We start from the raw sequence: 17,954 nt of genomic DNA, 5'->3' as shown, positions 1-17,954 counted from the left end.
CATTTCATTCCCAGGGAATCATATTTTACATTTTAAAAAATCAATCCCTTTCAAGATTACAACTGATAACAAAGTTCGATTCGGAGGTTGTTTTTCCCCATTTTTTTCACGTTGAATATCGTCGCCTTCATCCCTTTAAGATAGAGGGTGGAATTTTAAATAAGACGCTAGGGGAGGGATAGAAAAATGTACCAATTCGACAAACGATTCGAGCTATCTTAACTCCCGCCTTTGTTACGATCAAATTTAGGGGGGAAATCGGTGAAAACAAAAGCTAGAGTCATATTAAACCGAAACAGCGCAATGGAAGATGGTTTGGGAGAAGAGAGAGCGAAAAAAAGAGGAAATCGTCATGGAGAATGTACGTTACTCTTAAAGCCGGGTCCAAGTCACCAAACCGACATTTGCATTTGTTAAAAGAAAACTCTGGGACTGATATTCCCCTACGCCCGCCGCCAAGAACCCAATACGCGTCTCACCATCTTCCATCTCTTTTCCTAAATCCGTTTCCCTCCCTCAGCGTCTAAGAATCTTTCTTCATCCCCATCTAAAAGTAAGGAGGAGAGTGAGAGGATGAGGAGGATGTTGGAAGATGCTGCGAGGGGGGGGGAATCGTATAAAGGGAAAGATACCCGTGTCGACGCGTCCCGAAAGGCAAAAGAGAGAAAGAGAATACCGAATGTAGATTAGGGAGGAGCAGGAGCAGGAGAGAAGAACAGTTCGGTCGTAACGTAAACAGAAAAGTCGACCGTAGACGAACTAAACTATAAATCCAAAAGGAGTATGGTGGAAAGACGGAAGGGATGCTCGATGTAGGGATGAGGAGACCAGAAGAGATAAAGGATAGATGGGAGGGGGGACGCGCGATATATTATGTAGATATTCCAGATGCTGAAAGCAGAACCACCCCAAAAACAAAACAAAAAACTCAAAAAAAGTATGGACAGAAACTTTGCATGGATTCAATATAGTAAAAACAGAGATGGATTAGGTCGAAGTTATGTCCCCCTCATCAATACTTTTCCAAACAATTTAAATATTTCAAAATAATACTAATAAAAAAGTTGGGGAGTTAACTATAATAATAATAATAATACAAATTTAACGATTTAAGTTCCGGCTTACAAAATACAAATGGGAGGAGGGGGACCATTTAAATTTTATTAACTTTAAAAATTGTGGCCGGCGTTATGTCATTCCTTTCAGGGACTACTCGGCTTTCGTAAAGTTTTGTTTTTGGGGCAATTAAAATTAACAGCTGGAGCGGTGCTAATAATATATAGAAGCTCCATTTAAAAATTAAGAGGTTTGAGCGAAATGAGCGGATGGAGTTTTAGAGTCAAACCATGTTTACCAATAAACGAGAGTACGCGGAAATCACACCCTCCCCATAAAGACGTTAGTAATAACGTTTGGACGTAAAAGTTTCGGCGTTGGCTATAAAAATTTCCAAAAACATACAAATTTCAACCCCCCTTATCAATTTGTATCGGTTCCCTTTAAACAAATGGTTGGACCAAATCTTTGGGTGTCATCTTCCCTTTGAAACTGTTCGGTATATCTTGGGAAACTTACAGAAATCTACGAGTGACCCACTAATACGAGTCCCAAAAAATGCTCCACGAATGGGACGCAATTTTTCTCAAGATATAGATAGCGAAGTGTTAGAAGGAGTGAATTCTCGGCTAAAGTAAAGAAGAAAATTTCTTATTTGTTTCAGCTTGATGGCCCTTACAGGAAGATACACTTTCAGAAGGCGGTTGGCAGGCACCATAGCGGGCAAAGAACACCACCAAAGAAAGTGACTGTCCTACGATCTTTCTTTTAGGCGTAAAGAATGTTTACCTCATCTCAGAAACAAAATTCAACACCCTATAAGAAGAGCGAGCAATGCCCACTTCATAAACATCCTTAAATACAATAAAGTATTGAAAATAAACAGCGAGATGATAACTCTCTCGAAGCATCGTCTACTATATTTACTACTCTATACCTAGAAGTTGGTTTCAAACCCAAAGCTCAACGAAAACATAATGTAACAAAGTTCGAAATCCGAATACCAGGAATAAGATGGAATTTAGGTAATATAAGTCAATGTAAACTGGGGTTGAAATGAACTCACGCAAACCACTACTAAACCAGCAGGAAAAAGAGAAAGGAGAGGATGGTAGTGTACTTTTCTGTTCTTCAAAGCTTCAAGCGAAGGCTCGGAAACTTCTCTTTTTTTCCTACTTGGCATACGGGGTACGAATTTCCCCAGGGCAATTTCACAAACGCCACTATCCGTTTTCATTAACAGAAGAGCCCCCGCGCTTTCGGCTTCTCCATGCAGGAATAGTAATGCTAGGATGCCGAGGGGGCTAGTTCCCTTTTCGCTTCAAGCCTAGCTTCACATCCTCATCTACTCCGCGCACTAAAACAATGCAGTTTACAGTTTGACGTCTTATCAGTTATCTCTATTATTACACTCTCTACCAAGCTTCCAGCACCAACCATCTCTCCCCCATCTCACTCTCCGTCTCTCCTCTTCCAAAAAGTTACCATCCCTGACCAGCCAGAATCCCATGCCCGGAGGAAAAACACCCGCCTTGAATTTTTAATTTGAGAGAGGAAAAAATGTTGGGAGTCCGTGGACTTTGCGCGCCGCATCTAATGGAAGAGGCGGGAACACTTTTTTTTTCTTATAAGAGCTCTATCCGCTTCCACGATCTTATTTTTTTTCTCATCCACGGTTTAAATTGGGAAACAGACTTCCTTGAAAGTTTAAAAAACTTTGTAGAGAAACTTTCCATCCGCAGAAGGGAATTAATACTGGATAAGATTAGATGTAAAGAATTAACTGGGGCAAGATTAATGTAAAATTGAAAACTCATTTTAAATTACTTAAATCGTGTATAATTTAGGGAGAAAACCTTAGACCTATAATACTCAAAGAGATCACCATAAATTTTTAAAAATCTAAATACTAAATTTAAAAAAAAAGTTGTTAAAAATTTCGGGATTTTACTTGGCAAATTTTAAAAACCTTAATCAATTTAATTTAATTTAATTTAAAATAAATAATTTTAACAAAGAATTCGAGTATTAAAACGTTAAAAAAGACCCAAAAATCCATTTGGTATTAAATAATAATAATAAAAAAATTTACTGACGGACGACAAGTCGAATTTTATAAGCGAGTATTAATTCAACTCAAGAACCCAATATACGACCCGAGAACATAAGAATAGCCCATCTTAAGTTCAAACCCAACTCCCCAAAGTCATTTAAAACGACAAGGTAGGCGTGGCAAACAATGATTCTTCGAGTAAATTAAGTACTAGACTTCAATGGGACTTTACTAATGACCCTCAGTGAGCCTCGAGTCTCCCAAACCAAGCAAGGAGAGATTTTCTATCTACGGACAATTTGTATGTTTTTTCCTTTTTTTTAATTCTTTTTATTTCTTAGATCGGAAGCGGAACGAAGATGAAGCTAATTGGTAGAAGACGAAAGATACCCTCCTCCCCCTTTTTCTTAACGAGCTAAAGAAAGGGGATACAAGAAAGAAAAAAAACAGCACACAGAACCTACCCTTCCACAACGAAAACGAGGGCTCGTTTTGCTCTCACGGATATGTTAGGAATGGATGGGGTATCCATCACTCGTGAGCTTTACCAGGGGCCATAATTCCGTGGGTAACAGAAGAAACCCTTGCTATTTCTTTATGAAAAGGCTTAAAGAGTGGCGCATAGAAAAGAAGAAAGAGGGAGAGACCACGTGACGTTCCTGAAGTCAATTCACGCGCGAGCATTTCCCCCCCCCCCATACATTTGCAGCTAAGCTTCCTTTCCCGCCTTTTCTTCGTGATACTTATGAAAAAAATGCCTAATCAATAGATTCCCTAGTGCGCCACCGAATATGGCATTCTTTTTTGAAGGTCAAAGGTTAGGTTATACTTAACAATTTAACTTTACTTTCTATAGGCCTATAAGACGTTGATCTTTACGAGTGTTATATTAATTCGATCATTATGCAAATATCCTAGAAAGTAATTAGTAACCTGATCATAACAAAAATCGTGATTAGCGAATTAAAATTGACCAATTATCATGCTCCAATTTTATATCGTTCTATGGTAATAGCGTTTAGTTTGAGAAAGAATTAAAAAAAACCCCAAGATTATGGTAAGTATGTAAAGAAAATAATAACGCATTCTGCTACGTTAAGCTTCCGGTGGGTGCTAAAGGAAGGCGGGGCCAAAATTGGGGAATGAAAATACCACTAGAAGTTACTGCATTAAACTGGAATTTTTCGCCTGGCTATAGTTTAAATATCAAGTAAATGGTTCGTACCGCCCAATTTTCCATTAAGTATAAAACTTCGTACGTTTACAAATGGACCATTTCTATAAAAGAACAACGCTTAAATCTGTACAAGCCAACAACAACCTACAAATACACAAAAAGACGCACATCTTCATAACCTCATAAAGACAGACGCTCGAGCCATATAGTTTGCCTACTTTAAAATATAGGCTTATACGTATGCTGATTAAAATAATTGTGTTCACTAAATTGACCAATAACACTAAAAGGTTTGGAACCCGAACTCAAAGACGTCCATCTTTATAGCCTCATAAAGACAGGCGCTTCAAGCCATATAGTTTGCCTACTTTAAAATATAGGCTTATACGTATGCAAATCAAAAGAATTGTGTTCTTTAAATTGACCACTAACACTGCAAGGTTGTGAACCCGAACTCAAAGACGTCCATCTTTATAGCCTCATAAAGACAAGCGCTTCGAGCCATATAGTTTGCCTACCTTAAAATATAGGCTTACACGTATGCTGATCAAAAGAATTGTGTTCACTAAATTGACAACTAACACTAAAAGGTTGTGAACCCGAACTCAAAGACGTCCATCTTCATAGCCTCATAAAGACAGGCGCTTCGAGCCATATAGTTTGCCTACTTTAAAATATAGGCTTACACGTATGCTGATCAAAAGAATTGTGTTCACTAAATTGACAACTAACACTAAAAGGTTTGTGAACTCGAACTCAAAGACGTCCCATCTTTATAGCCTCATAAAGACAGGCGCTTCAAGCCATATAGTTTGCCTAAGTTAAAAAAATAGGCGTAATCGTGCAAGTTGAAAGGGTATATAGGATATTCAAAGTTGTGAGCCCGAACTCAAAGACGTCCATCTTTATAGCCTCATAAAGACAGACGCTCGAGCCATATAGTTTGCCTACTTTAAAATATAGGCTTACACGTATGCTGATCAAAAGAATTGTGTTCACTAAATTGACCACTAACACTATACAAGGTTGTGAACCCGAACTCAAAGACGCCCATCTTCATAACCTCATAAAGACAGGCGCTTCAAGCCTACTTTAAAATATAGGCTTAAATATGCAAATCAATAGGATTGTGCTCACTATATTGACCACTAACACTAAAAAGTTGTGAACCCGAACTCAATTTAAAATAAACCCCGAAGGCTGAGGGTTACCAAATATTTTTTAAATCGAAATAGCCTACTTACGCTTTCCCTTTAAACACCCCCCAAAAAGAACAAGAGAGTTGATTCTCATCCCACCCAAAAAAAAAAACTATAGGTCACAGAACAAAGATAAAAAAAAAATACATAACCATATCGGGAGGGTGAGAAAAAAAAGTAAACCAATTTTTAAGGTCTATTCCACTAACTCGAAGCAGAAGGGAGTTAGAGAGAGATGGTGTTTTAAGGCAAGCAAGCAACCAGGGCAGACCAAGACCAGGGAGTGAAGGGCCTTAGGCCTAATTCAACATTTTTCTTGTTCAATCAGAAGTATTTCCCCGGTCCATTAATTTTTCATATCGGCCCTGCCATGGAGCGGAGGGAGACGAAGAAAATTTAGGTTTTTTCTTATTTAAGAAATGATCCTCTAAAAGAGTATGAGAAAAACTAGAATGAGATAATGATGAAGAGAGAAGTAATGGAAAATGACCCAAAATCTATCCTCTCTCTCCCCACCCTGGTCCTCGTGAATACCCCCAAACTTTTCAGAGGGATGCCCTTCCTTCTTTCTTTTGAGCGCCAAAGGATGGGGAGCAAAAACACTCATCAATTCCAATTTTTTTTTATTATTTTTTTTTCAGCTCGCGCATTTTAGCAGTAACGTTCATCCCACATTGAATTTACTGTACATAAAAGCCTATAAATGTGGGCGTAAATTAAACAAGTTAAGGAATTTTTCACGTGAAATGTAATTTAAGTTCGTGTCACCCCGATTTTACAATATATTCCAAACTAAGGGGGATAACCTTGACACAATTAATGGGGTAGTTTTTAAAAAGTCAAAAGTGCGATTCACAGTACTTAATAATAGCGATGGAACGTGTTGCACGTTACGATTGAAACGAGCTAAAATTCATAACAGCCGAAGTCACCAGCATTACAAAAGGGGATTATGATCAATTCACCTTAACATTTGGTTAAATCCACCATTAAAAACACTAATATTAGGTAACAAAGTACAGCTGTATTATTTTACTTCCAAAGGTCGTCAAATAGGGGATAAATATTCAAGGCAGAACTAAATAAATTCTTAAGACAATACCAACTCTACTAAACACAACTATTCACGCATGGCACTCTCGAATTGACACCAATATCGGGTTATTTCGCTCTTTACCAAATGAAAGTATCGGCTACTAATAACGGTCTTTTTTCCTTTTCTCCAAACCTTGTTTATCACACAATGCAGAAGAAGAGGATGGGGAGGGAGAGAGAGAGAGAGAGAGAGAGAGAGAGAGAGAGAGAGAGAGAGAGAGAGAGAGAGACGGGCTAAATGACAATGTCATTTAGGTGAAGCAGTATAAGTATGTTATAAAAACAAAAACAAGCAAGGGGGGGATATTATAAGAGGGGTCTTGAGAGGGAGCGAAAAAAATATTTGATAAAGTTGCTCTTAAAAATGGCATTTCCATTTTTTAACGACCACATCAGCCCCTCTTCTCTCTCTTGATTCGGGGGTTTTCTCCCTTTCTTTAGGAGCAAATCGATATTAATGATACCAACATTTACCCCCTGCGTCCCCCCCCCTTTTCTTCCAATTAATTCCTATCTTATGAAATATTTATGTTTTCTAAAATGAATAAATATATAACCACCACCTCCCCCGGGGGGGCACCCTCTCTCATTTATTTTTCCAAACTTAAAAGTAATGAAGCATTACGTTTGGGAAAGATTTAAATGTCAATTGAGAAATAAATATTTAAATTCGATGAATTTTAAACATAAAAAAAAAAGAAAAAAAAAAAAATCGAGAATTTTGTTCAATCGAGCGTTCAAAGTGATGTGAATGAAACCCAACTTTTCAAACGTAGATTTTTATATTAGGTAATCATAATTAAAGGGGAAATGAAACGAAATAATATATACCGCCAAAAAAAGGGTCGCTAACAAATTTTTGAAAGAAAAAAAATGTCCCTGGTCAAAAATAGGAACAAAATGGAGACGTCTAAACTGGTTAAATTTTACTAAGTTTAAGCAATATTGAACAGATATCTTAACAGATTTTTTAATTTTAAAATTTCCTTTTTAATTTTAATAGCAATTTAATTTGTATGAAAGTCCGAATATTGTGGCTAAAAACAGAGTGGTTGGTACCTTCCCACTAACCCGGAAGACAAAGTCCCTGAATCTGTATAGACAGATGAACATAGAGAAACTTATTAAAAAGCCCCCCTCCCCATCAGATCAGTCGATAAGCTTCTGCCTGCTGTCAAAAAAAAGAAGAAAACACTAAGAAAATTCATGAAGCTCGCATCTCCATAAATCTATTCACTGTAGTCCATAGTTCGGGGGGTAGGGGTAGGTAGACAAAAAAACGGTTTCTTAAAACAGATGAATTCGATGATGGTAAAGGATCAATCAAATCCGACACCTACAATATCATTCTTTTGCCTCGAAAAAAATCTCTCTCTCTCTCTCTCTCCATCCTCCCTATAATACAACAGCATCTTCCGCATCTTCTTCATCTCTGGGACCCTTTTTTATAAAATTTTTTATACTGTCGTTACCTCGGAAAAATAAGCTCACGAGGAGGGAGGGATACAACTGTGGGGTGCGTGAGACGGACGGACCCCAACAAAAAAGAAGCAAAAATTTAGGAGAAAAGAGAGTGAGAGAGAGTAAAAAAAAATTGTATCAGAAACATTTGGTACAGGGAAAGAAAAATCAACTTCGATAAAGATGGGTTAGATTTGGGATGCTAGAGACTGGAGAGAGGAGGAGAGATGGAAGAAGGATGGAGGGAGGCTCGGGAGCATTCTCCCCGCGTTTTCCAAGAGAGATTTTTTTAAGAAACACATTTTTTTTTCCATCCAGGAGGAGGGGAAAGTAAAAAATATTGGTAAAAAACTAACCAGAGTTACTGCTATATGCAAAAAAAATTACATAACTGAGGGAAGCTTCTGTCTCAAAACTCTCTTGGTTCAACATATTAAAGTTAATGTAGTGATAACAGTTATAGCTAAAAACCCATATATACAGATCCAAGAACGTTCAAAAATAAGAAATGGGTTTCAACGATTTGGCCAAGCATTCTTGGGCCACCATATTGGCAAGTTTGTGATTTTAAAATTAAAAATGGTTATTCATACGTTCTCGTGTATTATATGGGTTCTTGGTGGTTGCGGAATCGAGACTTAGAGCTTAAACTTGACCCCTTTCAAGTTTAGTACGCGTTGAATATATTTAAATGAACGTACTTAGAGGGGAAAGTTTTCTAGGCCTAGTATTTTTCCGTTATACATGCAAATGGATGGTGGGGGGGGGGCATGGTTGAGATATTTCCCAGAAGAAGTAAGGTAGCGAAAACGTTTATAGGCAGGCTACCATACCCAGTTGCAAAATTGAAATGAATAAGAAATTCCTATAGATTAAAAGGCGCGTTTTCTCAAGAAATTAGATCAAACTCAGGGTGAAATTTAGTGTCCTTCCGATAACGTATATATAAAAAAACTTCGGTAGAAAAAAATATATATAAACGTCCGAGGAGGAACTTGGGGTAAAATTTTTCATTTCTACTTCTGCGTTTTTTTTTAACATATTTTACACAACATTCGTAGGGGGATATTTCTCTCTTTGGAGAGAGGGAGAGAAAGAGAGAGAGATATTGCGTAAGCACCTGCGGGTTTCTCAGACCAAACCAAAACTTGTATTAATATGAGTTCAACCCGGAAACCAAAAGTAAAAAAAAATCAGAAATTTGTAGGAAAAAGCTCTGTATTAAAAAAAAATCAAAGGAATAGTGAACCCTAAAAAAATTAGCCTCTATCCCTTGAACAACAGAATTTCATCATGTTAATTAGAATTAAATTTAAAAAACTAAAATAAAATATAATTTAAAAATTTTGTGACCAGATCTAGGGGTACACCCATCATTAAAGTCCCTGATTTCCCAGCCAGGGTCAATTTAGGTCAGTCTGATTGGGTATCGGCCTACCTCATACCGCGACGACTTGTTCTACGAGAGCATTAACCAATAAAGAAGAAACTTATAGAAACGAAATCCGATTTTTCTTCCCAAGTTGAAGATTCTTTTTCTTTCTTTTTAGTCTTTTGAGATGGAGAGAGAGAGAAAAGCGAATGATCAAACACCATCAGAGACCGATGATCGGGGAGAGAAAGTGATGACGTAGGGCGAGGAGAGAGGGGTCGAAATATGATACAAGCATAGGAGCAACCACCATGCACCACTCACTATCCTTCCCCAAGAAAACCTTTTTGAAAAGTGCGCGCCCAAAAAAAGAAAAAAAAAAGGTGAGAATTTTTGAAAAGAAAGCAAACTAAATTGGCAGACGGGACCGACCCAGTGATATCTTATCTCCAAAGCAAAGGGAGCGTCTATCAAGGTTTATCTACAAATTTACAATATTGCCTTCTTTGTAAATTTAAAAAAGGGGAATAAACATTTGTTTATTAAGGAGGTGTTTTAAGATAAAATTGTTAAACCAAAAATCGGTGGTTAAAAAAAAAAATACCTGCTTATATTGAATGTAAAGGATTATTTATGTCTGATCCCCGTAACAAATTAGTACTAACTAGCCCCAAAAAATTTGGAGATTTCCAAAATTGAGGGGAATATTTGGCCAACTAAATAATTCAAAGAAATAGAACCATACTTCAACTCTCAGTATTAAACTGCTCAATTTACAATGAAAATACCAAACACAAAATATCATATTTCATAATTTTCTTGAAATTTAAGTCCGCAAAACAGAATAACTCTTAAAAACAGGGACAGGCAAAGGTCTGATTTACTTCCGGAATTACGTCCCACTAAAATCCCACATTTCATGAAGTCTCCGACACCTCGAAAAACCATCGCCCCCTTAAAATCTTAACCGATATTTCAGCCTAAGATTGGACTACGTACAAAGGCAGGGTAATACAAGAATATTCAGTTTTTAAAACACACATTCGTGACCTTTGGCTTTGGTACAACAATACGTTAAAAATCATTACGATAAAAAGCGAGTCATATCCGCTAAAAAAAACTCATAAAAAGAACTACAGAAAAAGGGGGCAGAAAAATGTCTTTACAAGCAGTGAAAAACTTCGTACTTTTAATCCCTTCTGAGAGTGCAATTTAAAATAGTGACCCCCGACCTTGGTTTATACCAAGAATAAATTTACGGTATGGCCTTCGTCATGGATTCTTCAATTTTCAAAAGGTTTCAACATTAATGGGCACTCCCTGCACACGTGTTCTAAACACCACCCGGAGTATGCTACAACCTCGAGCCCTTTCTATGACTATCCCGCATTAAAAATTTACAGAAGACCAAGCTTGGTAGTATGGAAATTTGGGCGCGAAACGTTCAATACTAAAAGGGGGGCAAGAAGGAAGTGGTGGCCACGAGGGCTAAAAGAGATCCTTCCATATTTAAATGAAGGGGGCTTTTTCTTTTGGGGGCATAAGAGTCAGGGTGGGCCAGAAAGGGACTCAGAGAGGGGGGGGAAGGGGGGCTCTTAAAACTTTTCTGTCCTTTCACGAATGTAGCAGCGCCGCTACATCTTAAGAAACCCCCTAACGTTCAATCATCCCAAGCTCAACACGCCAAGGATGGGTAAATAAAAGAATATATAACCAAGGAGCATCCTCAACAGAGGAGTCACAAAATGACGTCATACGAGCTCAAGGCCACACGTACTAAAATCTTATCTATTTCTAGTAGGCCTATTATTTGCACCTAAAGTTTAGGTAAATTCCCATGCAAGGTAGGAAATACCACAGAAAAAAAATATAAAAAATTTAATCTTTGATTTTGATTTGATACTTCAAATCAAAATACTATTTAATTTTAATTAATTTTGGATATAATCTAATATAAATAAATAAATTGAATATTTAATCTAAACCTCAAATTGAGTCTCCCACACTCTTAAATTAATTCCCTAAAGCCAAGAGGGCCAATATTGATATTTCTAGAGGGTTTTAGGATTTTGAATTAAATTATAATTCAATATTAATATATTCATACAATATTCGAGGATATTGACGATTTTCTGTTATAAACTAGGGATTTAGCTATGAATGTTAATTTTGAAAAATTAATAAAATTTCGGGGACACGGTTAATGTAATTATCGAAATGAATATTATTAAATATTAATTCCAATATTTCCCCCTTTTCCTTAAAATTGTCTAATATTTTAATTCAACCACACTTTGTAGGGGGAGTTGTTGTAGTCAGTGGAAGAAAAATTAATTTATATAACAATACCGACAGTTGACCTTGAAATTTCCAGGAAAAGAAAACCTATTATCTGCCCCCCCCCCCACATTATTTCTACTGTCAAGTTTCAGTACCTTTGTAAAACACATGTTCCGTAGAAATTGAGTTTTCAAATAATTATAAGCATAAATTATTATTATATTAATTTCTCTGTATAAATTATTAGTAATCATTAAAAAATATTATATATATAATTAATTATTGTTAAGTTATTATCTTGTATTTTTCATAATTAATTGTTATTTCCCCCCCCCCCTGGTAGTTAATTAGTTTATTATGGTTAGGGATTGAAGCTTGGTCACGTTTATTTCTGTCTAAATAATGCTGATTTAAATTAATTCAAATTTTAATGGCCCAGCTTATAAAATAATAATAATATTATCCCAAATGTTGAGCTTCTTGACAGTGGAAAGATTCTATCACCCACAAAATGACAATCTAGACCCTCAGTGTTTATCTTATCAGTAAAATGTATAAACTCTTTGGGAATATACTTCAAAAGTTCCCCAGGCTTATCCACTAGACATTTAGCCGCCAAAATTAGTTTTACCTTCCTTACCGTGACGGCTTTACTAATTAAGATTTTGAGTACATTAAGTACAAGTAGGCTTTTTTTACCTTCCTTATACAAGCCTTAATTTAAAAAAAATGTGGTTTCATTTGTAGGATTTGCAGAATTGTTGCCCCAAAATGCTAATGTTTACGTGTAATTGTTTCATCCAGTTAACAATGGTTAATTTATGTAAATTAGGGTTGATTAATTAGCATTATGGGTACGTCAAGTATCTACTAGGGATTATACAACGTGTACACAGCTCATACGCAAAAAACTTTGCATTTGTAAGACTAATATCGAGACTCGGGCATTGAGAATCCATCGTAAACGTAAGGAAATTCCCCAGAGCTCCCAATCAACATTTTACTTAAATACAGTTAAAAATCCCCTTAATAATGAGTGCAGACTTAATTATTTACCGAAATACACTCGAATATATGTATGTCAGCGATTTGGCGGCGTTTTAGCACCCTCAATGACAAAATAATACATGAAACCATCCCTAGGCCTAAATCCCATAGGTTTTGCTGGAGAAACGTTCCAGAATCCGAATTTGGCGCCTATAGCGCTGTAGGGAAAGAAAGGAAATTCGGGTACTCACCTCGTGAATGATTTTGCAGCCCCTGACCGCTCCAATCTGTCCAAACAGCGCCAATATTAATTCCTCCGTCACCGAGGGATCTAGGTTACCGACGTACCTAGGAAAATTAACGCGAAAAGGCTCGTAAAAAAGGCGGCAAGCTTCGTGTCGAAAAGAAAGGGACACGTTGTACCCTCGTACACATGTGAAAAATGGAATGGCTGAACGCCGAGGGAGAACCTCGACTACAAAGCCGGTACCCGAAATACAGTAGCGTAAATAAAGCGTTAAAAAGATGTACTTACAAAGTACGCGGCTGATTTTCATTTCCTAGATCCTGGAAGAGAACGTACATTGAGTCCATGAGGCTGAAAAATCACGGCAATCGGCAAATATTCGGTACAAAATTCTTAAACCTAGTTCGACATAATGGCGTCTGGTCACTGAGTGAAAGAGCACGGCGCACGCGTTATTCCGCCTCGCGAGGAGTCAAGGGAATTTCCGTTTTCCGGCTAGACAACGGCCACCAAATTCAAAAGTTGCGTATTGGCGGGAAAAACGCAAAACTATAAATAAAAATATGAAAATTGAATAAAATTACGATTTTGAAATATTAAATTAAAACAAACTATTTAAAATCGATAATAATTCAAAATACCATTCTATTAATAAGGTTATTTTGTGAAAATAAAAGAAAAATTAAAATTAGACATATCTTTAAATTTACATAATGTTGATTAGGCCTAGTAGAATGGGAAGGGCATTAATCATAAATTAAACTTTAAAATATTTATGGTCTACGAAAGTGCCGGACAGTTTGGCATTAAATATGAGATGGTAACAATGCAAATGCTAGAAATTTAGGTCAAAACGATACTAAATCTAGAAGTGACAAATAAACGAGTTTCTAGCCATTCGAAATGATTCAAAAAGCAATATAGTTTTGAAGTTGATAGGTCGAATGCGCGCACGAAACGTTCGAGAAGATTCTAGACGTACTTCTATTATCAGTATAAATTTAAAAGAGTGGTGATGAATCGGTACCCATTTAAGAAAAGAAATAAAAACGGGGGGTGACAGAACTATTGACTTCTCTTCGAATGAACCCAACTAATATATTATTTTTCATTGCCGAGGCTTAAGAACGGGCCTTGGAAAGAAATATATAAAGGAGAGGTATGGAAAAATTTCGATTCGGGATAAGTTTCAAGAAGTACCTAGAACGGGGGAGGGGCGAAGAATATTTTCAACTTTTTCAACAATATTGAAGGGATTGGCCATACACTTTCGATTGTTAGAGACGTTTCGTGGTTCAATTCGTATTCATGGGTGAATTCGTCAGACCATTCGATATATTTACATACGAAGTGGGAAAGAAAGCGAAAGTAAAAAAAGGGGAGAGTAAAATCTTCGGACGGAGTGACCCGAATAAAGGGAAGCTATTTATATAAAACCGCGCTCGGAAAATGCTCGGCGGCGAAAACAGAAGAAGAGAGATCGCTTCTATTTATATGCAAATTAGAGGAAGGACCACTTTCTAGAGAAGAAAATTTCTCTCTCTTTCCCTTAGCTCTTCTCCTCCTCCTCCCGGTACTGGTAGTACTACGCGATTGTGGCCAACTTACGAGCGTGAATTTCACGCCGTGAAATATCGGCAATCGACCAAAACCATCCCCATTTTTACTACACTCTTTCACAAATCGAAGGAAAAAAATATATATCAATAACTTTTAAGTCGGTATTTAAAGCTCCCCTCTCCTTTTGGAGCTTTCACACTCCGTGATAAATGGTCTATTTCTTAACCGGTATCTTTCTCATCCTCCGTTGGCCACCATCGAAAAGATCAATCATTGAATCGAAAGAAATGTACTTAAAATGTAAAAATATTACTGAAATTGGTACGCGTTTGAACTCCAGTTTCTAAAGAAGTGTCAACTCTCTCGGTTTGAGGGAAAAATAACAGCGAATGCATTACCAACTAACAAACATGACGTGAGAAAAGTTTGGAAAATTACTTCACATTTTTGCCGCTAGATGACTCTAAAGCATCGCCAAAAATCATTCAAGTACTATAGTCGATGTCAATATAAAGGTTCAGCAATAGAGAAACGACGCGGAGCTACACATATGTGTATACGGCCATATTAATAAAGTAGTTTGTACATTTTTCAAGGTGGTACGGACTCTATAGTATGTTTTGGAATTAGAAGAGGAATTTTCAAACTAAGCTCCTCAAGCACCAATTGAGATGGGAATTTAGGAAGCGTTTGTAACGGGATGAGATCTATAAACAAGTTCGATAAGGACACAATATTATGATATTAAATTGAGAATTAATCCATTTTACTTGTAAATATAACACTACGGATTAATAGGCCTTGAAACTGCGTTTATACTTGACTCAATGAGCTTATCTATTTTACTAAATCCTGAAATGAGATGATGATTTCAAAAGCGCAGCTCATAAAGTAGCCAAAACGGCGTCCAATTTAGGAAAAGGATGCGATAAACATTTGGCTACCAAAAAAAGGGTTCCTAGCAATGCATTCACGAATAAGAACGGTTATTCCGGCTCATGATTGTCGAAACAAAAGTTCCCATTTCCGAGCGCGGATAAAGATGTAGAATAAAAAAAATACAGCGTACCATAGCCAACCAACCTCGTTAAAGGTACCAAGCAGTCCCAGTACCAATTCCGCAGATCTCTTTTTTCTTTCCCATACGGAAACGGGGCGTCTCTAAGTCCTTAGGACTTTGCATGATCTTAGAAACTGGGGATCTGGAGAAATAGAACGGATATTTTTTTTTCTGGAGGCCCTTTCAGTGTATATAGACGTTTCCAATTTGAAGACAAGTCCTCGTATTTCGCTACATTTCTTTTGTCAGAAAAGATAGGCGTCGACTGATCAAGGGGCATCTTCTCTAGAAAAGGTCTATTTTGATGGGATGCTCGTTTTCCGCTACTTCCGAAGCCATTGTTTTCCAGCTCATTATTAAAGAACAGAAATGAAACGGTAAAAAGAAGGATGAGAAAAAGTTCTCTCTGACGGTTTTTCTCGCCCTCCTTTTTCGATATTTTTCTTGCAGGGTCCCCCCTTTTGCTTTTCTTTCTTTTTTTGGGCTGCCCAATTTTTCTTGCCGCAAATGGCATTGACGAAGAAAAAAGGCCCCTTTTTCCTTGGATTTCGTATAAGTCTTAGCACAAGCAAAGATCTTTGAGAGAAGGCGATCCAACAGAAACAAATAAACGTCAAACTTTTGAAGTCTACTTTGTTCGGGGATAAGAAGGGAAAACACTAAGGCTTTCGCTATTTAGGATTAAGGGATCTTCCATAACTGTACTAAAAATCATATAGAGGACCTAAAAAAATACAAAAACCAAATGCATTGGTGATAGATGTATTAAAAAGGGACAAAGAATTCCCATTAACCCTTTTAACTTTAAAAGAAGATTAATACCTCTATATTTAGGAGCTAGCCTCAAAAATTCCTACTATCCTAGCCCTGGGCCTAACCCCTTTATAAAAACACACAGAGTAGCCATCCATTGGTAGTTTTTCTCCTTATTTCGTTGTAAGTCCATTTTATTTTTATTTTTGGTGGGTCAAGCGTGTGGCCAGCCTAAAAAAAGGAAGAGTAGGAGCGAGAGAGGATGGCGATTGATGGGGTCTCTCTTTTCTTTATTCTTTTAACTGGTCAAGCGTGGAGAAATGGTCAAACAGGGTCGGCTTTAAGCCCCGTAATAACCCTTTCAATCCTTCTCTTTCAACCGCTCTTTATCTTGAGCCACGGGTAGCTTAGCTTTCATTTTTTTAAAACTCTACAATATCATCCTAAGGTAGTGGGTTTCAAATTGCATTATGGGATTTAGTACACGTGTCTTTAAGGGCTACTTTAAACGGGACAAAATGGTCAAGAAATAACCTATTGAGCTATTTATTCCCTTCAAGAGAGAAAGAGAGAGTGACCAATACTTCTCTAGTGACCACATCGACTGTCCGTGCATTTAATATTGTTTACCCTTTGTTTATTGGTGCCTAAGCATGGTGGTAAGCTTTCAAATTAAAATATTTTAGAAGCAACAATAAAAGTTCTCTAGCAATATCATAAAACGTTTCCAGCCTCTGTTATACATTTTCCATTCTTTACCAAATTCCACTATCCCACTTTTAAAAATTCAACAGTTATAAGAATATATATTAAAACAAAGAGCCTTAAACAGTGATGTAGACTCCAAATGGGATAAATTACATAATAGACCTTTTTTAGGCCTAAAAAACTGCAAAAAAATAAAAAGAAAAACTGAACAAAAAGTATAATATAAGAGAGAGTACTATATATGCTTCCGACTAAAAACAATAGGAGTAGACGCCAGGGGAAGCTTGGCAATTTCCAGACGCCCTATTGGCTGTCTTCCGGAACTAAGATAAAGGGGTAGACAAGGAGGGTTATTCCGCCATAGAAAGGAGGTATACAAGGGGAGAGAGAGGAGTGGGGGGAGGACGAAGGAAGGACAAGCAGTTCCGGTATTGAAGTGCTTCGCTCTTTGCCATACTTCGTACAGAAAATGCAATATGGTTAAAGTTGGAACAAATCTTGAGTATCCTTAGAAGATCATAACTTGAAGAATATCAAAACCTTAAGGCCTTCTCTAATAGAATGTTTTTTTAATTACAGCACCAGAGCGCTCCGAGAGTATTTCGATAGTGTAATTCGAAGGCGTTCCAGAGTGCTCTATAGTGTCTAGAGAAGGGACAATGTTGGAAGTCAACAGTGATAAATATTGAAGAAAGCTTATTTTGTTCACACTGTTATCTGGAAGTCATAACCTCTTCAGATAGAGGTTGTAATACCATAGATACTGGAAGTAGCGGCTAATTTACAGAGCAAATTCGGGGTGAAACAATCTAGAACCACCCCGCATATCGCCACGGAAAACTACTCGTTTTCTCGCAACTCGGCTTCCTCTTATCATCAAAACTCTAAGGTTAAAAAGCTAACGCGTAAGAATCCTCGAATCGATCTTTTATCCCCCCCCAACCAA

General features: G+C 37.2%; 1 protein-coding gene across 1 annotated transcript in view; it reads right to left on the bottom strand.

Moving 5' to 3' along the window:
• LOC149717948 (nucleolysin TIAR-like) overlaps window positions 1-13,435 on the bottom strand; it is a 223,007-nt gene extending 209,572 nt beyond the window's left edge. The window contains exons 1-2 of the mRNA XM_089841754.1: window positions 13,216-13,435; window positions 12,932-13,028 (exon numbers count right to left, since the gene is read on the bottom strand). Coding sequence (XP_089697880.1) covers window positions 12,932-13,028; window positions 13,216-13,274 — 156 coding nt within the window. The 5' untranslated portion in view covers window positions 13,275-13,435. The remainder of the gene's footprint in view (window positions 1-12,931; window positions 13,029-13,215) is intronic.
• Window positions 13,436-17,954: the final 4,519 nt, after the last annotated feature.

The sequence above is a fragment of the Phalangium opilio genome, unplaced genomic scaffold, assembly GCF_054372755.1.
Source record: "Phalangium opilio isolate 3A_F unplaced genomic scaffold, DU_Popi_V2 ptg000003l_1, whole genome shotgun sequence".
NCBI lineage: Eukaryota > Metazoa > Arthropoda > Arachnida > Opiliones > Phalangiidae > Phalangium > Phalangium opilio.
This window is presented reverse-complemented; position numbering and strand designations above follow the sequence as displayed.